Source organism: Pleurodeles waltl, chromosome 1_1 (assembly GCF_031143425.1).
Source record: "Pleurodeles waltl isolate 20211129_DDA chromosome 1_1, aPleWal1.hap1.20221129, whole genome shotgun sequence".
In the NCBI taxonomy this organism is placed as follows: domain Eukaryota; kingdom Metazoa; phylum Chordata; class Amphibia; order Caudata; family Salamandridae; genus Pleurodeles; species Pleurodeles waltl.
Window position 1 is genome coordinate 182,384,535 of NC_090436.1, and position 24,083 is coordinate 182,408,617.

Here is a 24,083-nt window from a genome sequence, read left to right on the forward strand (position 1 = left end):
CACCCAGGACCACTCCGCTTTCCGGAGACTCCTAAAGACTTGGCTGTTCGAGCAGCGATAACCCCCCTTTTCCCCCCTAGCGCCTTGAGACCCGCACGGGTGAGTAGCGCGCTTTATAAATGTTAATGATTTGATTTGATTTGACTGAGGCTGGCCACTTGTACTCCTTGTACAAGCGCTTCTTAATTGGCGTGCCAGATGTACTGTGCAGTGATGATGAAGAAGAAGGATGTGTGTACGCGGTGGGGGCTGTGAAATGGCTGTTCCCGACGCCGGAGTGGACACCTTGAGGGATTAGTCAGAATGCTTCCGAGTTATTGGAGGAGACAGATGTAAAATGAGGTCTCAGAGAAGACATCTGTGCCACGGGTCAACTTGGGTAGAGTGTGTAAGGGGAGAGTGTAGAGTCGTGATCGCTACTGGAGATTGCCTCCGCCTGTCACATGAAAGGGGAGTGGCTGTGTTTTGGACAATTAGTGGTCTGGGAGGAGACAGGCTTGAAGGAGAGACGTGCAAATGAAAGAAAAGACAAGGAATAGGGACATAGGGAGAGGAGACACCGAGAGCTAAAGCGAGAGATGATAAAAGGAGACAAGATGGGATGGTAGTGGGTTTGGGGGGTGGTGGTGGGGAAGTAAACATCGGCACGAAGAGGATAGAAGAGATAACTGTGTGTGGCCACCAGCAGGATATTGAGTAGCCCATAGCTGATGAAAGGCCCATAAACCAGGAGACGGCCACACCGACAGAGGTAGATGGTGCCCGACGGAAGGAGAAAATGCACGTGAGTGCGTACCCGATAAAAGCTAAAGCTTATTTGGGTTGAACCTTTCACCTTGCTATATTCTCACTTCAGACACTTTAAGCTGTTCCTTCCAATTAAAAAATGAACAATGACCATGTGGGATTCTACTAAATGCAACTAAAATGCATGAACGTTGTTTTCACTGATGCATTATAAATGATACACAACAATAAATGATACACAGTAAATGATGCATAACGAGCAGTGGCGTAGGAAGGACGGCAGCAATGATGGAAGGGAGAAGCTGCGAGCCAGGAGCAACAGAGGATTAACAAAAAGGATCAATCAGTGAAGTCAGCTGGGAGGAGGGGGCATCACGCGCTGTGACAGGAGGAAGCGTGAACGTAATGTGATGGCCACCAAAAATGTTTTCTTAGTGAAATCGCCTGGGCGGGAACTCAGCACAAAAGGGAGGGACATTTAAAAAAAAAAAAAAAATGCACCAATAAAATGGAAGCACTTAAGACAAACATAACGAAGAACCATAGATTGAATACAACTTGGAATACGACATGTCTTGCAGACAGCACTGCACACTCAACCTAAAAACTCTAAAAAGGGGCTTCAAGCCCACCAGCTACTTACCATTCGTTAGTATCATTATCAATTTTCCTTTGCGACCTAAATTGGCAGCATGTTCAATACTGTCACTTCCTTTAGCCTGTGTGGCTCATGGACCAAGTATAGATTAATTTAAGTTTAGTGTCCATCGGCTGCAATGCGGTACTGTGTTTTTCTTTTTTTTTTTTTTTTGTAATCATTTTTTCTTCTATCACCAATATATGCACTTAACATGAGCACGAGTTACATTACACATTCATTTTGTTTTTCTTTTCTAGGCTTGGGAAGATTAGGTTATTTGCCTAGAATCACAAGATGTTAAGGCGACGCTGAGACTTGAAGCTGGTTTCCCAGTTTGGAAGTTGGCAGCTCTCTTATTAGCGCCACTTTCTTCTCCCCCCCCCCCCCCCCCCCAGCATTATGCCTCCCTTGTTGCAAACATTCACATAACATTAACCCAATGTGCGGTTATTGCCAGTACCGGAAAATTGTCACTTGCGGAAAAGAGGTACATATTACAATATAGTTTGAAATCACAATAACTATCTATGTGGAGTGAAGTAATGCATAAACATTTAATGTAAGTAAGTGGCAGGTGTGGTTTTGTATTAGGTTGTCTCTCACTTTCCTGCTCTTCTGTAAGAAGTATATGAAGGAGAACAGGGTCTCCCGATTGTATGGGCAATGCTCTTTTGGTAATTCAGTTTAGGGCTTCAGGCACTCTGAAGCCTGCGCATATCTGCCAAAGTTTGCACGGAAGACTTTGTCCCTGTTAGGGATGAGTGAAGAATGTGATTTAACTACCGCCAAGCAAGGCACATCCCCAGCATCTGTTTACTGCCTTCATTCATTTCCTTCTTGATCTACATTGCTCACTCGCCCCCTTTTTTAGGTCGAGCGCAGGCACTCTTGCCTGTTGTAATCTATATGTGGGCTTTCAACGACACCCACCGCACTTCCATCACTATCACTCGTTCGTGGGCTCGAATTTCAAAAAACCTTTATCATTGGTAAATGCTTTACCTTAGCCCTTCCTTGGGGCAGTTTTGTTACAACCTCGCCCATCAATCCTGTTACATGGATAATTGCATGTTTGCCGATAAGTTTGACTGCGTGCAAACTTCTTTTTCCTTTTGTGTCTCTCCTTCGCACTCGTGGCGGCCATGTCGCTTTGAATCGGGTTGCTTATGTCAACTGTTTTACTTTTCATTTTCAATTTATGTGGTAAGAAAATTCCAGTTAGGAATTTACAACGTTAATAACTCGAGCAAATGCAAGACCCATTGCATTGCAAATGCTTGTTCTTATTAGGTCTCTCCTGCCTCCTAATATCTTTCTCACCTCTCTTTCACTCGCCCTCTATTAGTAGATCTCATTCTTTGTCATTCTCCTCACCAGTCTTTAGTTGTCTCACCCACTTCCTTCACTCATCTTTCCTGCCTCACCCTCACTTGCTACTTCTCTGCCCATGTGTTTGCCACCCTCTCACCACCAGCCCCTCCACAGCCTTTCCTCACTAATTGACAGACCCTTTCATTACACCTTAATCAGACTGTCTTCTCACCCTTTCACCATCCACTTCCTCACCCCTCTCTCATAGGTTCTTTCTATACCCCTACTCACTACTCCTCACGTAATTTTTCTGTTAGTGACTCACCATCTTTGTCCGGAACCCTCATCTAATCTCTCTATTCGCCCCTCAGTTAAGGCTCCTCTTTTGACCCCCTCACCTTAGTGACCACCTACCTTTTCAGAACACCCCCATTCTTCACCAGTAGCTTGCCATACATTTGCTAAAACTCACAATTTGGGTTTTACCCCTTACACCTGCAGCGTTACCCATTGTTTCCCAAAACTCACTTCTGAACTACTCCCTGATCATTGTTCGTGCAAGTGTTGCCCATCTCCCCCACCCTCTTCTGTTGGGTGCACCCCTGTTTGTTCCTATCTAAGCATGTCCATTCCTTGCCACTCACCTTCCCATATATTCCCAACACCTTTCATTGTCCCAACATTACCTCACCTCACTGGTTCTCATTACGAAGAGCACAATTTCAAACTGAGTAAAATTACGCTCTTTTCCCCTTCCCTCTCCTAGTTCCCTTACTACCAACATATTTCCATCCTTTATTCCGCTGTTCGACATTTTCCCCTTCATCACTCATTCCGTTGATATTCTTCCCACATTCAACCTCTGTCTCCACTCACCTTGCTGGTACCCTCCGTTCATGTGCACCTCTGCAGGAGAAGATGTGTGAGACTCTGTGTGTGTGTGTGTGTGTGTGTGTGTGTGTGTGTGTGTGTGTGTGTGTCTGAAACTATTTATCCTAGTGTAAACCGGCATGCGAGGACGTGCATGTTTGTGTGTAGCAGCGTGTGTGCATGAGACTAGATCTGTATATTTGTGTTGAGAACCCATTTGTGCGTGTGTGCATTTAAAGGTGTGTGCGCATGTGCATGTGTGTTTGTCTACTGTGTATGCATTCAAAGATGTGTGTGTGTGTATTCTTATATATCTGAGGGTGTGTGTGTTAAACGATCTGTGTGTATTCATACAAGAATACCTATGTATGTGTTTTTGTGTAGTAAAAAAATCTTCTTATGGTGATGGTATCTGTAGGCATGTTTTTGTGTATGAATGCAAATATGGACTTGGACGTTTTTCTTAAAACAAAAGATACATTCTGACTTCGTATGTGTGTATCAGGGCGCATGCCTATGTGTATGTTTGTGTAGCACATATGATGATTCACCTGTTCAGTTATGTTGTGTTACCTACATTTGTGTACCATACATGTGCCTTAAATATGCCTTATGAAGTTGTGATGTGTTGACTGTCCATTTCTCCAATGCTTTTGCATACTCTGCAGACCAGGGTCAATTTTGTGGCAGTTGCTGTGTCTAATGTGCTGTGTATATTTTATGTGAGGCTTTTACAGGGGCTGTGACAGAAACCGAAAGCTATTAGTTGTCCATTGTGTGAGGTGCTCTTGGTGTTGTAATCTGTATGGGAGGAATAGTAGATCACTCACGACCCCAAAATTATTATTACTGCTTAATAAATACTGTTAATGACACGATGGGCATCACTTAGACAGGAGTCCCCTAAATAGGATACCTCTTGTTGACAATATTGCAACTTGGATCGGGAGACCCTTTTTCATGTGTGGCTAAATGTGCCAGCAATTCTGATGTGGCCTGTTCACATTCTTCAAGTGTGTCAGATGCAGTGAGGAGTTCATCAATGTATTGTAAAAGAACATTGCCATCTGGTAATTTCAAAGTGTCCAATTGGCTTTTCAGAGCACAATTGATATGCTAAAGAAAACATTCTTTAAATCTACTACAAGGAAAAATTTGGCAGTGGGTGGAATCAAATGAACAGTGTAGTAACATCTGGTGTACAAGTGGGTATTGTGGTACTACTATCTTGTTAATAGCTCGCATGTCAATAACCAATCTATATTCTGTTTGTTGTCCAGTAGGACTTTTCTTGACGACGGGAAGTATGGGACTATTACAGGGACTACCATAACTCTCCTTTACAATACCCTCATAAAGGAGGTCCTGTACTACGGAAAAAAGTCCTTCCTCACCTTCAGGGAATAACGTGTATTGTGGTATGAGGGGAAAGGATGTGCCTTCTTTAAAAAAAAAAAAAAATCCCTGGTGTCTGGTCGTTTCTGCCCCCCATGGGGGCAGATTGGCCTAATAAAAATAGGCCGATCTGCCCCAAAGGGGGGCAGAAATGGCCTAAAAAGAATTTGTCCCCCAGGGGAGCGACCCTTGTCTAAGGGGTCACTCACCACTTGTAAAAAATAAAAATCCCTGGTGCCTAGTGGCTTCTAATCAGAATAGGCCGATCTGCCCCTGGGGGGCAGAAAAGGCCTCATATATAATTTCCCCCCAGGGGAGCGACCCTTGCTCAAGGGGTCACTCCCCTTCATTGTTTATTTGAAGAAAAAAAATCCCTGGTGTCCAGTGGCTTCTGCCCCCTGTGGGGGGAGATAAGCCTAATTAAAATAGGCCAATCTGCCCCCAGAGGGGGCACAAATGGCCTAAAAAAAAAATTGCCCCCCAGGGGAGCGACTCTTGCTCCAAGGGTCACTCCCCTAATGTCAATTACAACATAAAAACAAATCAACACAAAAATCTCTGGTGTCTAGTGGGCATTTCTGCAGCCCGGTTGCTTTACAATCTGGCTTCAGAAATGCTCAAAGAGACATGAAAGGAAAGGAAAGGCCTTTTCTTCATTTCATGTCTCTGTGCCGCCTCCAGCCAATGATTAGAAGAGAAGTTTCTAGCGCGATGGGGCGGCCTCTGATGAGGTTAGTGCAATCGTGTGCTGACGTCATCAGGCGGCACTGGGGGTGGGGTGGGATGGGGTGGTGTGGGAGGGGTTGGGTGGAAGGGGAAGCGATTCCGCTTCCATCCCTGCCCATGGGAGGAGGGTGGGAGGCACATGGGGGGAGAGCCTGTCCCAGGACGTAACGGTTACATCCTTGATGCCTCAGCACCGCAGCCAAGGATGTAACCGTTATGTCCTTGGCGGGGAAGGGGTTAAGTGAATTGACAATAAGTACATGTTTCCATTAAGACCTTATTTGAAGACATTAGTGTTGACATGTAAGTTCAAGGCCCATCTGGCACTGCCCATATGTTTAGGTCGAAACTAGGCAGCGCGCATGCGCTGTTTCACAACTTGTTGTAATCTACATCTGTGGGCTTGCACCATGCTCATCTCACGCCCATCACTTTCATTCGTTCCTTAGCCTCAATTTCAAAACTCCCTTGATTTTGTAGATAATTGCTTTACATTTGTTCCGCCTTGAGGCTGCTTTATTACCGCCTTGGAGACTGACCCTGTTATCTGGATTATTGCACGATCGTTCATATACCTTAGTGTGGTGCACTATTTTTTCTTTTGATTCACCACTTCGAGCTTCGTGGCTGTATGTTGTTTCTTTCTCTTCCTTGTTTTGGGTATGCCACTGTTTCGTTTTGGTGTCTGTGCTCAAAGGCTGCAAGCTACTAGGCCTGAAAATGTGTAATGGACTACACCCTCTAGGGGCCAAATAGATGGTTACACTGCATTGCGTTCTGCCATTCTGTCTTCATGTGGTTATGCTCTCTAGGGGCTGACTATATGGTTACATGACCACATTTCTTACAAATGTTATTTTTATAGTGGTGTCCTCTAGGGGCTATTCTGAGCACTACAGTTAAAATATTGCAATATTTGCTGTACTCGGAAATCACCCTATAATTGTTTGCAGGGCATTCGTTTTTACAAAACATTTTTATCCATAGCTCGCTGCAGATGTGCTTGTTTATATTAGGTATCGCCGACGTCTTCCACTACAATAGTATTTTAGAACAGACATGACAAAGTAAATCAAGCATGGGCAAAGCTTGATAACCTGCCCCAGACAAATTGGCTCTGCCAATGCTTGTTTTATAGAGGTTTTGATGACATTGGAGGATTTTGAATTGTCAATAATGCCATTCGGAATTTAAATTTTAAATATTTATATTTAATATACATTGCTATCCCTTCTGTTAGCCTAAAGTTGACCGTTCCCTCTCCATAAATCAAACACGATGTTTGTTGCATCTGTGTAAACTTGTATGTGTAAGCTTTATACTCCTCAGTAATTGTGCTTAGGGTGCTAATATTTCGCTAGTGCACATGCACTATTTATTGTGAGTGACTAAAATGCATATTTTTAGTTCCTCTTTCCTTTCTTCAATTTCAGGGCGGCTTTAAAATGGATTTGTTTGGGGACTTGCGAAGTATGAACAAACGACAGGTATGTATCTATTTTGTTTTAACCTTGCCGAATTAGCCAAGAAATAATAGTACTGCATCGTAATAGTACACAGATACCACCACACGAAATTATACTTGTTGCAAAAGTTCATGGGAGTTGCCATCGGGGGCAAAGCATTATTCGGTTTTGTTGACTGTGATCTTGGTCCAAAAAAATCCACGAGTCACCATAGCGTACTTGCGCTGTTGATGCTCCCGAAGAAAATTGTGTTCATCCTTCATTTATCAGCCTGATATTTACAAAAAAAGTTCGGCTACGTTTTACGATACAATAAATAGCCCTTGTATTTTTTTCAGATTTTATATTTTGTTTCAAATGAGAAATATTTCTGAATTTGTAGGAGTCCATGTTTTATACAGTAGTAGTGTTGGATTGTGATGTGGCAGATACATAAAAGCACAAGTTGCAGAATTTGAACAACTACATGTGTTAGCTCGGACAGTGTAAAAATAAGCTTTGGAAATCGTGGAAAATCACAATGAACACTGCTTTTATTTCTTATTAGTGGGTATGAGATTTCTAATATCATTTAGTATTTTTTGAACACTGAGTGGACCTTCTGTTAACGCAGGAATTGAAAAGGGATTTCACGTTCTACACGTTTGAGGGATTTGATCACAGTTAACACCAGCCATTGATTTATAGGGAAGGTTTATATCTTGTTTTAGGTATTCAGTGGAAAATTCTTTTTAGTTTCTTGCGCATGCTGGAACAGAGTGACGGAGGTCTGAAACCAGCAGGCATGACCAAAGGTACTATAAAAACAAGCATTGGCAAAGCCAATAGATTGCAGCTTTGGGAAACATTGGCTTTGCCAGTGCATTTTAGCCATGTTGTGCAGGATGGCGGAAAAAAATAAATAAAGGTGTAATGATGCAGCCACGTTATTTTGTAGGCGAAAGCATGCCTTATTCTGTATGTGCTTACAAAATGATGAAGGTGCCGTTTTTTTTTTGGGGGTTCACCAATCCAAGATGAATTAACTACAAAAAAAAAAAAAGTAGCAGCGCAAACGTGCTTTTAGGGCAGTTGCGGTGACACCAAAAAAAATGACATAAACAAAAAAAAAACATAGGGAGTAGCAACGAGGAGTGGGGAGGAGAGAGGGATCAGTGGCGGGAGCAGGATTTTGAGAAGCACTAGAGAGAAAGCATCACAAGTGGTGGAAACACGAAGGTGAGTGCAACACTGAGGGTGTGAGAGTACACAGCTGACAGTCTTAACTTAGGCCTCTGTGTAAAGTTTTTATGCTGTACCAAAACAGTAATAAAGTCAAAACACCAATTAAATCCCAAGCCAAATCAGAAAAATAGCGTAACATTTAATAAACAAAATACCAAAAGTCCAAAAAGAGAACAGGAGATATGAATTTTTTAAAGTAGCTATAGCACCAAAAAGCACAAAGTGTTAATAATGGGAGTGATAGACTGTGACCTAGGAGTGGTTTGAGGCTGTCCGCAATAGTAGCCATGGTTGGATTTGACCCTGTGAAAAGTCTGAAAGTCAAAAATGTACCAGGCCTTCTTCTGGTACCCCATCAACCACAAGAAACGATTATTAAAGACCTCAGGGGAAAGTACTGACAGACTCTCTAGATGTCAGGCAGAGCCCAACAACAAAGCCCAGTCCAAGTCCAGTTGGCATTGGTCAATTGGGCACCTTAGGGAAAAGGCCTCTTAAAGCTTGTTGTGTCCCACTAGTCACACAGGCGGCCAGACAACTGACCATCGAAGTCCACTTCTTCCTGCTGGGGAGCAGGCCCAGTTTTTCTGGCCTCCTTCGTCCGCAGGTCCAAAAAGTGGTGGGGGGAGCCCACAGGCACTTTCTAACCAATGGAGTGAAAGTTCCTGGGTGTAGCCCTAAACAACTTTTTAGTAGTTCATGTTTGATTACCGCAAACAGGCCCAAAATGCCAAGTGCCAGGGTATTTTTAATATGGTGTCCGGCTTAGGCCACTGCTGCACCTTGGTTCAGAGGGCTATACACACCCACCTTCTGCTTGCTATGCAGTCTTGTTGAGGAACATACCAATAGTAGAATGAGCCAGGAGATATGTATTGCCGGCAAAAAAATACATGTGATGATTAAACAATCCACCTTCTAATACAGACATTGATAAAGTGTTTGTTCAGTTTGGGGAACTATACAATCTTTGTAATAGCCTTTCAGGCCAGTTCTCTGAGTCTTGCACAATTTAAAGGTGGTTATGAACCCAATCTAACACGTACTGCCACTATTCTTTAAAATGCAGACACCAGATACTAATCCAAGCTGAATGAAATGCCAGTTACCTTCTTCCTAGTTGTAGGGGGCTGGTCTAGCTTATAGTGGGTACCTTGTGGTACTTACACCTTGTGCTAGGTCCAGTTATCCCTTATTAGTAGAATAGAGGTGTTTCAAGCAGCTTAGGCTGAACTAGGAGACATGCAAAGCTCCTACTATACCACTTATATCATATAGCACTATATCACAAGAAAACACAATACTCGAGCATTTTAAAGTAAGGTATTTTATTTTAGTGACAATATGCCAAAAGTATCTCAGGGGATACCCTCACTTAGGAGGTAAGTAATATACACAAATTATATGTAAACAAACCAAAATCAGGTAAGTAACAGTTAGAAAAGTAGTGCAAACAATGTAGAATCACAATAGGATTCAATAGGTAGACGTGGGTCTAGGGGCAACACAAACCATATACTCCAAAAGTGGAATGCGAATCACGAATGGACCCCAGGCCTATGGTAGGTAGTTTAGGGTCGCTGGGACTGTGAGAAAACAGTAAGGGTGTCCAAAATACCCCACCCCAAGACCCTGAAAAGTAGGAGTAAAGTTACCCTACTGCCCCAGATAGACAGTATAATCGAGATAGGGGATTCTGCAAGAACCACAACTGCTACCAAAGCACTGAAGACGGCTTCCCGGTCCTGAGGACCTGTAAAGAAAGGGGACCAAGTCCAAGAGTCATGCAAGTGTCCGGGGGGGGGCAGGAGCCCTCTTAACCCCGGATGAAGGTGCAAAAGGGCTCAAAAGGGCTGCCTCGGGGTGGAAGAAGCAGAAGATTCTGCAACAACGGAAGGTGCCAATAACTTCTCCTTTGGTCAGAAGATGTCCCACGGCGTGCTGGAGGATGCAGAAGTGTGTCCACGCAGAAATACCGCAAACAAGCCTTGCTAGCTGCAAGAGTCGCGGTTGAGGATTTTGGGTGCTGCTGGGGCCCAGGAAGGACCAGGATGTCGCTCCTTGGAGGAGACAGAGGGGGCACTCAGCAACTCAGACAGCCCCCACAGAAGCAGGCAGCACCTGCAGAAGTACCGGAACAGGCACTTAAAAGATATGAGGACAGCGGTCAACTCAGAGTCACAAAGGAGGGTCCCACGACGTCAGAGTCCAACTCTGCGAGTTGGGCAATGCAGGACAGAGTGCTGGGTACCCAGGCGAGGCTGTGCTCAAAGGAATCCTTGGAAAAGTGCACAGAAGCCGGAGCAGCTGCAGATCACGCAGTACACAGGTTTGCTGTCTGGCGTGGGGAGGCAAGGACTTACCTCCACCGAATTTGGACAGAAGGGCCACTGGACCGTGAGAGACACTTGGTCCCAGTTCCTGTGTTCCTGGGACCACACTCGTCAGGATGAGAGGGGACCCAGCGGACCGGTGATGCAGAAGTTTGGTGCCTGCGTTAGCAGGGGGAAGATTCCGTCGACCCACAGGAGATTTCTTCATGGCTTCCAGTGCAGGGTGAAGGCAGACAGCCCTCAGAGCATGCACCACCAGGAAACAGTCGAGAAAGCTGGCAGGATGAGGTGCTACAATGTTGCTAGTAGTCGTCTTGCTACTTTGTTGCGGTTTTGCAGGCGTCCTGGAGCAGTCAGCAGTCGATCCTTGGCAGAAGTCGAAGAGGGAAGTGCAGAGGAACTCTGGTGAGCTCTTGCATTCGTTATCTGAGGAATAGCCCAGAGGAGAGACCCTAAATAGCTGGTCACTCCCCTTTCCTTTGTCCAGTTTCGCGCCAGAGTAGGGCTGGGGGATCCCTGAACCGGTGTAGACTGGCTTATGCAGAGAGGGCACCATCTGTGCCCATCAAAGTATTTCTAGAGGCTGGGGGAGGCTACTGCTCCCAGCCCTTCACACCTATCTCCAAAGGGAGAGTGTGTAACACCCTCTCTCAGAGGAACTTCTTTGTTCTGCCTTCCTGGGACCAGGCTACCCAGGTCCCAGGGGGGGCAGAAACCTATCTGAGAGGTTGGTAGCAGCTGCAGTGGAGACCCCGGAAAGCAAGTTTGGCAGTACCCGGGTTCTGTGCTAGAGACCCGGGGATGCATGGAATTGTCTCCCGAATACCAGGATGGTATTGGGGTGACAATTCCATGATCCTAAACATGTTACATGGCCATGTTTGGAGTTACCATGGTGACGCTACATATAGATATTGACCAATATGTAGTGCACACGTGTAATGGTGTCCCCGCACTCACAAAGTCTGGCGAATTTGCCCTGAACAATGTGGGGGCACCTTGGCTAGTGCTAGGGTGCCCATACACTAAGTAACTTGGCACCTAACCTTCACCAAGTGAGGGTTACACATATAGGTGACTTATAAGTTACTTATGTGCAGTGTAAAATGGCTGTGAAATAAAGTGGACGTTATTTCACTCAGGCTGCAGTGGCAGTCCTGTGTAAGAATTGTCTGAGCTCCCTATGGGTGGCAAAAGAAATGCTGCAGCCCATAGGGATCTCCTGGAACCCCAGTACCCTGGGTACCTAGGTACCATATACAAGAGAATTATAAGGGTGTTCCAGAGTGCCAATGAGAATTGGTAAAATTAGTCACTAGCCTGCAGTGACAATTTTAAAAGCAGAGAGAGAGCATAAACACTGAGGTTCTGGTTAGCAGAGCCTCAGTGATACAGTTAGGCACCACACAGAGAACACATACAGGCCACAAACATATGAGCACTGGGGCCCTGGCTAGCAGGATCTCAGTGACACATATCAAACATACTGACAACATAGGGTTTTCACTATCAGCACTGGGCCCTGGCTAACAGGATCCCAGTGAGACAGTAAAAACACCTTGACATATACTCACAAACAGGCCAAAAGTGGGGGTAACAAGGCTAGAAAGAGGCTACCTTCCTACACTAGTCTTTAATTTTCAGGGGGTGCAGGGGTAGAGCAGTCAGGGCTTTACTCTTGCTTGGTGGTGAGGGAGGAGAATTTCAAGATAGGGAGCACTACTCACATAAATAGATTGTCCAAGCAGTGCAATTTTCTTTATAAAGAAATTTCATTTAACATATGTAGTAACTCGAAGTCCTATGGCTTGAGTTACCTATACGCCTAGCTGTTATAAAGGTAACAAAACAAAAGCTAAAAGTGACAAATATATAGTAAACCTGCTCAGTAGGTGAGAATTTCTCTCCAATGTAAGGTCCGCAATATAATCTCTCCAAAATATGTACAGGACACTCAAGGTACCAGACAGTTTAAAACAATTGATATATGTGGCCTCGCCTCTCCCCATCCGGGTGTCTTGCTTTATCATTGGCCACATCTCATTCACCAAAGAACCTTACAATGGTGAGGTGACTCCTGACAATGATGATGAGTACTTGTGAGAAGGTGGTAAATATGAAACAGGATCTAGACTATATAAAAATCCCTCTATCTACACCCAAGAATGTCCTTTAACATGGGTAAATCTAGGGCAGGGGTCTTCATACTGAGGGCGGGGAGGGCCCCAAATGATCTCAACTGGGTGCCAGGCTGTGGCCACAAGAATCATGGTAATAACAGGGCTTTGTTTTAAGCTGAAAAAAATTAGCTGGAGTAAACTGCTCTGTAGTGGGCCATCGTAGCACGTTTTGTCATCTCTGTCCAAGATGGGCGTATGTGTCAAAAGGGAAGGGACCCCAAATACTCTTCAAAACCCCCACTTGTGATAAATCACACTTTGGATACCTTTACATGTTAGTAACACCTGCCTGACCAGAATAGTATGTTTGGCATCATGTATTTGATTGCATTTTTGAAACAGTAACAGAACTTAACTGCAGTGATTAAATAAATGTAGACATATTTCAACATTGACGATTTAATAGAATAATTGTGAAAAATTCAGAGGGAGGGGCCAATGATCCCCCCCCCCCCCCACAGGGAGGGGTGCAGTATTGAAAAGTTTGAAGACCACTGATCTAGGAGGTGGATAGAAATGTGAGCGAAGCACAGGATTAGTTAGTATCCCTACGTCTGTTGTCGTCAACAGGTTTCAGCTCATAAACCTGCCCTTAAGCAAGTCCCAGGCTCTCTTCAGGACACCAGATCCCAATTTTCTTAACTCCTGATTGTGAACATGCATTAACAATCACACATGGGGCGCTAGTAGGTGTCACCAGGTACACAGTACCTATTTTTATGGTCCTGTGAACCAGCATACGCTGAAATTGCATGCTTTATGGGTCATTAACTACTTCTAAATAGCGCCCCACGGAGTGGTTTACGGGGAAGTCCTTGGAGTCGCACATTCATTAGAGGTATTCCCCCATTGTTGCACCTATACATGTATCGCAAACCCCCTGAATATTATGAAGGTAACCCTTTCTGGTGTACACGTCCTGCCTCCCAAATCTAAGGTCTTAATATCTGAAACTCTTGCAAGGTAATAAATAGACTTAGGAGCATAGCTAACCTTGCAGAAAGCTGCTTACAGTAAAGCTCCTCATTCAATAGCCAAGACGTGAAAATGCTCAACACCATATTTGCATTCCACAAATATGGAAAATCAGATTCTGTGGAATTGAAAAACGAATTCCTTTTAAAAGTCTACAAATCAAACGATATTCCCCAATAAGAACTCATTTTAATGGAAAGTGTCCTGAAGAAATGTCTCAGTGATAACTGTTAACCATTCCGAAAGCTAATCCTTCAGCCAATTCTTATAAAGGTTCCAAACAGTAATGACGTCTGAAGCAATAGGATTGAAACCTTATATCGCACATCAATAATGCCACCATACATAGTGAAATGGATTTTTTCCTTGTACTGTAAGCCCTGGATCGTTCATTATAGGACGAGGCTCATTCTCAATAGCCTGACACTCTCCAATAACCCCAGAGCTTTACACAGCATTAGAGATAGCGATTTTCCTAATGATGTCAGTTCATAAATGGGAACGTTGGACTGGAGAATCGCAAAAAAGTTCCAATAGAACAGGAAACCACACTTGCTGTTCCCAAAGCTGAGTCAATAAGACTAAGGGGCATATTTATACTCCGTTTGCGCCGGAATTGCGTCGTTTTTTTGACGCAATTCCGACGCAAAAGTAACTCCATATTTATACTTTGGCGTTAGACGCGTCTAGCGCCAAAGTCCATGGAGTTTGCGTCCTTTTTTAGCGTGGACACCTACTTTGCGTTAATTATATGCAAGGTAGGCGTTCCCGTCTAAAAAAGTGACTCCGCGGCATGTGCGCCGTATTTACACTCCCGGGCAAAATTCACGCCCGGGAGTGGGCGGGTCAATAAAAAATGACGTACGGCCGCTTTTGCGCCGTTTTTTAGCGCCTGGAAAAGGCAGGCGTTAAGGGACCTGTGGGCTCGGAAGGAGCCCAGAGGTGCCCTCCCATGCCCCCAGGGACACCCCCTGTCACCCTTGCCCACCCCAGGAGGACACCCAAGGCTGGAGGGACCCATCCCAGGGACAATAAGGTAAGTTCTGGTAAGTTTAAAAAAAAAAAAAAATTGGGGGGGCATGGGGGGCCTTATTCGTGCCCCCCTACATGCCACTATGCCCAATGACCATGCCCAGGGGACATAAGTCCCCTGGGCATGGCCATTGGGCAAGGGGGCATGACTCCTGTCTTTGCTAAGACAGGAGTCATTTCTATGGGGGTTGGGAGTGGAAAAAAATGGCGCAAATCGGGTTGAGGCGAAAAATTTGCCTCAGCCTGACTTGCCCCATTTTTTCACGCCCAAGCTCCATATCCCCCTACGCCGGCGCTGCCTGGTGTACGTCGTTTTTTTCAACGCACACCAGGCAGCGCCGGCGGCTAACGCCGGCTAACGTCATTGCTTAAATACGGCGCCCGCATGGCGCTTCAGAATGGCGTTAGCCGGCGCTAATTTTTTTGACGCAAAACTGCGTTAGCGCAGTTTTGCGTCAAAAAGTATAAATATGGGCCTAAATGTGCTTGTTTCCCTTTGACCTTTACTACTATTCTTGGAATTTTGAGGAAAGGTGGAAAGTTGCAGCTCAGAGCACTCATCCATCCTAGCAGGACTGTATTTGTATATAAGGCTTCCTGAGCCTTCTCAAACTGTAAAATAGTTTAACTTGTCTGTTGAGACAAGGGACAAAGAAGTCAATCACTCATGATCCCTTCCCTCCCACCTCCCCAACTCCTCAAGCCCCATGATCTCTTGAAAGTTCTGGGTATCTAGCCATCAGTCACTGAAGACTGAGGAAATGAAAGTTCCATGATCACGTTGGGTTTCTTTGCAGGGTACTCTGCTGGTAGTAATATTCCATGACACAAGCTGTAGTGTTTTTCAAATTTTCTACGATTCCATTGTGACCTGACCTACATTTTCTGGGGCGTTCTTGAGACATCAACACATCGTCTGCATACAGTGAGATGACATATACCTCCTTTGAGCCCCATCAGTTTGCCTTCCCTTACAGGTAGCAGTCAGCGGCGCTAAGGCGAAGAAAATATGACAGTGGGTACCTCTGAAGGGTTCTACATTAATTTGTCCAGGCCTTTGACGTGGTTTGGCCTGTATCTAATTTTGCCCTTGGTTGTGCACCGAAAAGTCGGATCTACTGCAGGTTCTGGTCACTAAATCCCATTTCCTCTAGAACATCAAATAATTACTTCTAATTAGGTAATTAGGTGCGGCTCTGTCATTGCACACATCATCACAACATGCACCAATTGTCGCACATTTGTTGCCAAGCTTCTATTAGGAATGAGTCCTGACTGGTACAAGTACACCAAGCCAGTCATCAGTGGATTCAGCCACTTGGCTGTTACATTGGCCAATATTTTGTAATCTAGATTGAGTATGGACAGAGGATGCGACCTCAAACACGAAAAGCTGCAACCTGAACATAAATGAATAGAAGTTGACAGGGAAAAATATATTTGCTTTGTTTGCAGATGTGCTTTGCTTCAGTACAATCAGTACCAGCATTACTTGAAGGTTTTGAAGGAGTCTCTGGCTTCTGAGTAAATAATATCAAATCAGCAAGTATGTCAGTACCTAACTGTTCACATAGTAGTAAATGCCTGTTTTGTTTTTTTATTTTTAAAGAATAGCTTTTCCTAATTCAGCATCTAACTATATCATCACTTAACCTTTGTTTTTTCAGTGAATTTCTAGGTTTTTTTTTTCTTTCAACAGAAGCTAAGATCCTAATACCATACCTAACTATAATGTCGCGTTAACCTTTGTGTTTTTTTCAGTGAATTTTTAAGGTTTTTATACACATAATCTAAGATTTTACTACCATACCTAACTACAATGGCTCTTTAATCTTAGTTTTTTGCAGTTGATTTATGTTTTATTTTCAGCATATTCAGCCAGTTTCCTTGATGGGTGCGGCCTTTGGCTGTGCACAGTGAGGGGTTGGCCTCCTTATCACCTAGCTGATGGCTTCTGGGTGTCCATTTCCGAAGAGTATAATGACCTTCTAAACAAACCAGTATCCAAAGTTTTCAACTCACTCTTAGCTTCTCATATAGCCTTGGGCTGTGCACAGGGTGAGGTTGGCTTCAGAGCCTAGACCCAACCAGGCCCTACGGCCAAACCCCCCTAGCACCTTCACAACACATCCACCACCCCCGTACTAACCCCCCTAGGGGCAGCCATTTCCCTACTGTGCATGGCCTTTGACTATGGCAGTGCGGAATTAGCCACAGGGCCTGGCCTCTGGCTACCTATTCCAAAGGCAGGGTTACAGTTACTACACTTTACTGTAGTGTCACTTTAACCTTTGGCCAGTCCTCTAGGGTACGGCCAGCTAATTTGATTGTCTGGTACCTCTGTACTGAAAGGGTCAACAGGAGAAAGCAGCCAAAAAAGCTCCCTCCTCCAATCAGGTGCCAGTGGGAACAACCATATAAATCTAACTTTAATTCCTTAAAACCCACCAAAATATAACATTCGCACCAAATAACAACAAGCATTTGCAATGCAACCAGTCTCGCGTTTGCTTGAGCTCGAGCAATTAGCTTTGTAAACTCCTAACCAGACTTTTCTTGCCCCAAACATTGAAAATGAAAATAAAACAGTTTCACATAACTAACTGGACTTTTCTTGCCATATAAACTGAAAAGTAAGTTTCACATAAGCGAGCTGACGTCTGCGATCAGTACAAAGCAGGCACATAAAGGGAAATAAAAGTTCACTCGCAGTAAAACCTACCGGCAAAAGTGCAATTATCCATGGAACCGGCAAAAGTGCAATTATCTACGTAACCGGCAAAAGTGCAATTATCTACGTAACCGGCAAAAGTACAGTTAACTATGTAACAGGGTCGATGTCATGGAAAGCGCTCTACTTCTGCCCAGCGAGATCGCGCTGCGAAAAAAGAGAAAAAAAAGTCCAGAAACCGGACGGAAAACATGGCGCCTCGTATGTTTTCAGTACTTGGTCGCTGCGCTCGAGGAGGGCTAAACACCGGAAAAGGCATGAATTATGAATGCCTTTCACTAGTGAAAGCAAGCAGATTTTAAAAGGCAAGCTCACAAACTTATGAAAAAGCATGTTTCTGAACAAAGTTCTAACTTTCGGACAAATAAGATGTAATTCTGTTTACCTGTGTTTTCTGTATCAGACAGCAAAGTTTCCTATGGGAATTAAAATGGGAAATCAGTGTTTTGGAACCCCCTTTTTTATTGGCCCCAACTTGATGGATTGGCACAACCTTCCAGGAAGGAGCTGAGAAGGATTAACCTTTTTAGAAAGTTAATAACAAAACAATTATTTTCTTTTGGACACTCTTACCTAACTATAACCACACAGTGGTGACTGCCGCTGTGTAAAATATATGCACAGCTGTGGCATTACTGTCTCTATACCAAACTCTAGTGATACCAGATCAAGATTGTTCAGCAATTCCATTATAAGATGTATAATGGCCACCACCCAGAACTTGTTCCCTTAACATAAACACCTCTCTTTCATGAATGTCACTCTAGACTACTGGAACCAATTAACCAGAAAAAATACACAACCATATTTCAGTTGTGCATGACAACAATAACAAATAATTCAGACTTTAAACTTGAACTCGTAGACCCATGCTTCGACAAATGGCGATCTTTGAAGTCACCACTGTTTCTGAATTCTGTTCAAGTGAAAGATGCCAAAGAAGGACAAGGACCCAGTGTTGGCCAACTCACACTCTGGCTAAATTCAATGAAATCAAAGAAAGGTTGAAATTGGGCAAAAATACCCCTGGAAAAAGTTACCATTCAAATAATCTAAAGAAGAGTTTATCGGTTTTATGCAACATAATGAACCACTCACCCCTCACATATAATAATGGAGGGAGGAAGGCCTGCACCTAGAATTTTCAGCTGAAACCTGGTTATAAACATAGTCACAAGCAGGAGAATTATCCTATCTGCATATGTAGTACTCACTAGAATGGGTTGTACCCCATTTAGCTGTGGGCAATGGTTAACAGCTCAGATGTGTGCTGGAAAGGTGCAGGCACAAATTTCCACATGTGTTAGTCACGTATTCATATTCAACTCTTCTGGAAGGATTTTCTGTTGCGTATTAGAACCATAAACAAATGCTGAGATACCACTAAATCCAGTATTTCTGTTTCTAGGTTATCTGCGTGAGAATAATGAATTTCCACTCATTACCAGGTGGAGGTCTGTTAACACCTCTATTTTTGCGGCTAAGGCCATCATTGCACACATCTAAACGATTCCGACCCCTCCACAGATAGCTATTTGGAAGTCAAAGGTTTGGAATATTGATGTGATGGAAAGACTAGCGCACTGATAAAGGATACATAAGATAATTTTGAAGAAATGTGATTGCCACTTACAATTTTCATTCAGAGAGACGAGAGTGAATGATGGGCAACAAAAGCCCCAGTCTTTGGGATCTTATGGAAGAGAGGGCTCTCCTCATCCTCAAACAGATGAAGTGAAACGAAAGACCCAACCAGGAACATCACATACTGGTAGCAGCGAAAGTAGCATTGCATTAGTACTGCCTAATGTGTTGCCTTGACTTTTGCCTAACACACACATAACTTCCTATTAAAACACACTCACCTATATGTAATTACCATGCAGTATGTACCAAGACTGCGCCTTTTACGTCGAAATTTGCTAAAGAGTTAACAAAAAAAAAGACATAACTGTGTCTTTGAGTAGGGATAGCACAGTTGACATTCTTGTGCAAAAAAGCAACACGCTGGGCCAGCCTGCTAAATTATTAGGGTCCACCTAACTCTTTGTAAAGCACAACCACACCTAGTATTTCTGTGATAAGACCTGTGGATATTTTCTGATGTTTCTCGGAAGCCGTTGCCGGATGCACTTCTGCCCATCAGAGAATGCCTAGAGCACTCCACGCACCGTAGCGCTTTGTCTAAGGCTTTGCTGAGGTGTGTCTGAGCACAGGCTGCCTTGGTAGGGTAGTGTCTAATCCGCTGACCGTGGATAAATCTAGTCATACAGGTTAAACATATTTTGCAAAGCCACCCTCGCTGGGTGGCTTTGTGATCCCAGTCATTCTCGTAATCCTCAGATTTTGACTCTTTTAATGGCTTGTTTCTGCAGGGACCTCAAAACCCTTTGCCTTCACACTGGTCTTTCGAGGACTCCGAACTCTAATTTTCGTCTCCCTTCCAGAGGAAACATCCTTAACCTTACAAACTTCTAAAGGGCACTCATGTGCCACCTGGGTTGACTGTCGGCCATCTCTATCTGAACCATATCTAGATACAGCTTCCTTTTTAGCAAGAAAGCTTATTTGAATTTCTGGAAGGCATCTGTACGAGAAATCTTGTCTGACTTTCTTTTAGCTTTCCTATGTGGTATATTCAGAGCCCCAACATTCTAAACTGAATTAGCTATGGAAGTGCAGTCTGTCGCTAGGGGCCTCACTGGGCCCCCAAAATGCATGAGGTGGATTACTGCCTTTCTTGCCTGTTGGTGGTTGACTCTACTTGTGGTTGAGTCAGGGTGTAAGTTGTAAATAGACCTCCAGTTGCCCTTTGGCTTTGCCTGGAACTGGTATATTAGGAGAGTGTTGTAATGTTTCTCTACCTGTGTTTTTTTCCTAGCTTGGCTTGGGTACCTGAATCTTTTCATTCTGAATAGCACTACACATCAGTGCTATGATGGATTATTCAATGGCTTGTGGGATGTTTAGTCTTGGGCCGCTAGTAGGTGTCATTATTGTTTGGTGAGGGGTGAGTAATAAGTCTTGTTGAAGAGAAGCAAGGTATGCAAAGCAGACAGCACAGCATTTGAGGTCAATACTATCTAACCAGAAGATATAAAGCATAGAGTACAAATAGTACAAATAGTACATGATTCAGAAATGACACTTTGAGTACTGTTGCTGCGATGTATATGCTCTGTATATCAAGCAGGATCACAGAGTACTAGGTTTAGGATTATGCTTAAGGTTACGATTAGGAGTGTCCACTTCGTCAGCTTTAGTTTTTGTTTTCCAGAAGTCATCATTGGGCTCTGACAAAGGAGGTTGATGTTTTGTATTCTGCTGAGTGGTGACTGTGGCATTTTATGAGCTATTCAGTGATTTTAACGTTTCAACTTTTCCACACACTATCCCACATCTTTTACTCAACTCAAATTGAACTTTGATTTTAGGGAGGAACTCCGAAAGAGTGTTTGGTAACCCCGGACTCAAATTGTTCTTGTGTTTGCATTAGGGCTAATTATTATCAAGTTTCTGTCTCTGCTTTTATATCCGCTCATTTCAGGGTTAAAGGAAAAGAAAGTATTGTTTCTGAACTAGAATTAATGATTTTTCCAGCGTGTGAAAGATCACAATTTTCATGATGATTCAGACACTTCTATTTACTTGTGGATATACCTTCTAGACTGAACAGGGAAACTAACCGTAGCTGGAACAGCAGTGTCCAGTTCAAAAATTAGTCCGTAAAACATATTTGCTGGGATTGTAGGAATTTTATTGGTCATATGACACAACTCGTTCTCTTCTATTTCTGTAAAAAGTTCTTTATCACCTTCACCTTAAATCAACTTCAAATTAACCTTAATAATTAAATATGTTTTAAAACTACATCCTTGTGTCACGTCAGAGTCAGTATTTCTGCAGGTCCTCTGGAGTTTTGGACAACATATACTGCATCTATTTTGTTTTTAAATTAAAATGATTCTAGATGATACACTCTTTTCTGTTAATCCTAATATAACAATTTCCTAGAGGAAAATAGCAGTATGAAGCTTTTATATTTCTTAGCCCAAATGAGTTCACTTAGTCACCGTGGTAGTAAAAAGTCTATGGAGGCTAAAAGCCTTTAGATTCCCCGCAGCCCCCGACCTAGCTCCGTGAAGGGGATAAAGCTGATTTAGCAAGCATTGTGGGCGTAGGCAGCCTACTCACTGTTTAGAAGTTAAACCAATGTTTACTTACATTGTTTATTTGAAAAAAAAAAAACACCCACAATCTAGGGTACATTCTAATTTGGCCTTACATTTTTCAATATTATACCAGTAGTTACAACTTTCAGATATAGGAAGTGATGTGCCTTAAATTGTTGATTGTCTGCTACTCCAGAGCATTGCAGAAAGTCCAAATATGAGTTCCTGTTGGATGGCTAGAGAAGATTTGAGATGACGTGCTGAAACGTGACAACATTGTTGACAGTATATACAAATGTGAAATAAAGTTTGATTGCCCAGTGTTGTTGTGGGTACAGCTAGTACTTGTTGCCCTGGGAGTTTTTGGCAACCCTTATAACTTTAGTTCATGCTCTCATTTAGGAAGGAATTAATTAATGTCATGTGAATAATGTAAAATAATGTATTTATTGAGATTGTAAGTTTATTTTTCGAAATAAATATAATCATTCCATATTTTAGATTTGTTTTGTGATTTTCTTTGATTGTAAAGGATAAAATTAGGAGTTTGCTTATTTTGATTTATATAATTCCCCTCCCTTTGGAGTAATTGAGAAGAGGCTTGTTTGTTGGATTTGCATTTGTCTGGAAGGAACTTTTCATTCAATTTATCTTCTGTTCACCATAAGAATCAAGCTTGTTAATGGTTAGAAATCCCTCGGTTACGATTACTTTACAGTGCTGGTGGATCTCGTGTTGCCACGAAAAATAGTTTATGGTGTTAACCAGGTATTTGTGTCCTGTTTTTAGTGAATCGGTGAACAGTTCCGTACGTACACCTGTTTGATTTTCATGAAACAGCTTCTTATGTTTTGTTCTCGTATTTTTTCTTATGCTACATTGTCATTTATACAAAAAAAATCAAATTTTTACAGTCTTCTGAAGTAGCCGGACATTGTTTTGGTAATTCACATTTGACTGTGTGACTCTGTATTTGTAAAACTGATCCACAGTAACTGTTGTTTTAATTCAACATTGTCCAAAGAAAGCAAGCATGTAAAAAGTATTCCCTACTATGAACTGGTATAACATCATTTACTTGTAGACTGTTGATATACAGGTTTCATGAGCGTTTTTACGTTTTGTATGAACACCAGGTTTGCACCAGCATTTCCAGCCCCATATTTTACAGTGACATTCACACCGATGTATTTATTGGACGCTACTTATTTACAATCAGTCCTCCTCTAATGGTACAGCCTACGATTTTAGTCAACAAATTGTTCTGTCTGTAACATAGCAGTAAAACCTCACAGAAAAGAAGTAAAAATCTACATATTATACCTACAGGTCTAATGCTCCTGCGTGTAGGCAGACCTTTATAAAATGTGCTTCTAGCTGGGGAGAAGAGCTAAAGAATAGGCTGGTCTTGCAGTCCTGCTCAAAAAGAATGGCACATTTCAATTTAAAAATAAAAATTTGGTCAAACATGTCTCCTCCCAGGAATACAGAACACTTGCCGGCTACAACCCGGCTGAAACTCGTAAGTGCATAATTGTCTCTTCTTGTAGATGCTTTTAGTTTCTGATTTCATTTTGTTTATGTTTCTCTTTTGCCCTATTCCAGTGGTATTTTAATGTTTGGTTTTATGTTTACTTTTGCAGTTGTACTACCAGGTACTAAATTTTGCGATGATTGTATCATCTGCCCTTATGATATGGAAAGGCCTGATTGTGGTTACTGGAAGTGAAAGTCCCATTGTTGTTGTTCTGAGGTATGTTCATCTTCTTTAAGTTCTCAATAGTTTGTGTTCAGGATATCATTGCATGCATTATCATTATTTTGGGTCAGATTTGCAGACTATTGTTAGAAGTGAGTTCCTGTATGGTGACATGACGATTTCAAAGTATGTTTGCAGGGTGAGAAATTATCTCCTAGTAACTGATAAGTACATGTTAACATATACATTTGTGAGTGTTTTGTCAATATTTGCAGTTGAGCTCGTCCACAACCCCCTAGGTTTGTAAGTGAAATTCCCACAGTTGTGGAAGAATTGTTTCAGAAAAAGCCCATTTGCAAGGGCAACTACCATTACTATAAAAATCTGTGGCTACCAGAGAACACAAGAAAAACAGGCACACAGGCTCTGATAGCCAGCAGGCTCGACTATGGCAATGTACTGTCCATGGGATTCACCAAACAGCTCCTGAACAGGCTCCAAACCATCCAAAATCCTGAGATTCGACCTCAACCTACCTCTCAAAACTCACACAGACACACACCTCATCCCCATAGGCTCTGG

General features: G+C 43.0%; 1 protein-coding gene across 4 annotated transcripts in view; it reads left to right on the plus strand.

Annotated features, from left to right (window-relative positions):
- The window catches only part of SEC11C (SEC11 homolog C, signal peptidase complex subunit), a 103,865-nt gene that overhangs the window by 13,853 nt on the left and 65,929 nt on the right, over window positions 1–24,083 (plus strand). For 2 of the 4 annotated variants that reach the window (XM_069220314.1, XM_069220305.1), the window contains exons 2-4: window positions 7,123–7,176; window positions 23,132–23,324; window positions 23,446–23,555. In XM_069220314.1, coding sequence (XP_069076415.1) covers window positions 23,232–23,324; window positions 23,446–23,555 — 203 coding nt within the window. In that variant the 5' untranslated portion in view covers window positions 7,123–7,176; window positions 23,132–23,231. The remainder of the gene's footprint in view (window positions 1–7,122; window positions 7,177–23,131; window positions 23,325–23,445; window positions 23,556–24,083) is intronic. The other 2 variants (XM_069220334.1, XM_069220324.1) reach the window with 1 other exon arrangement.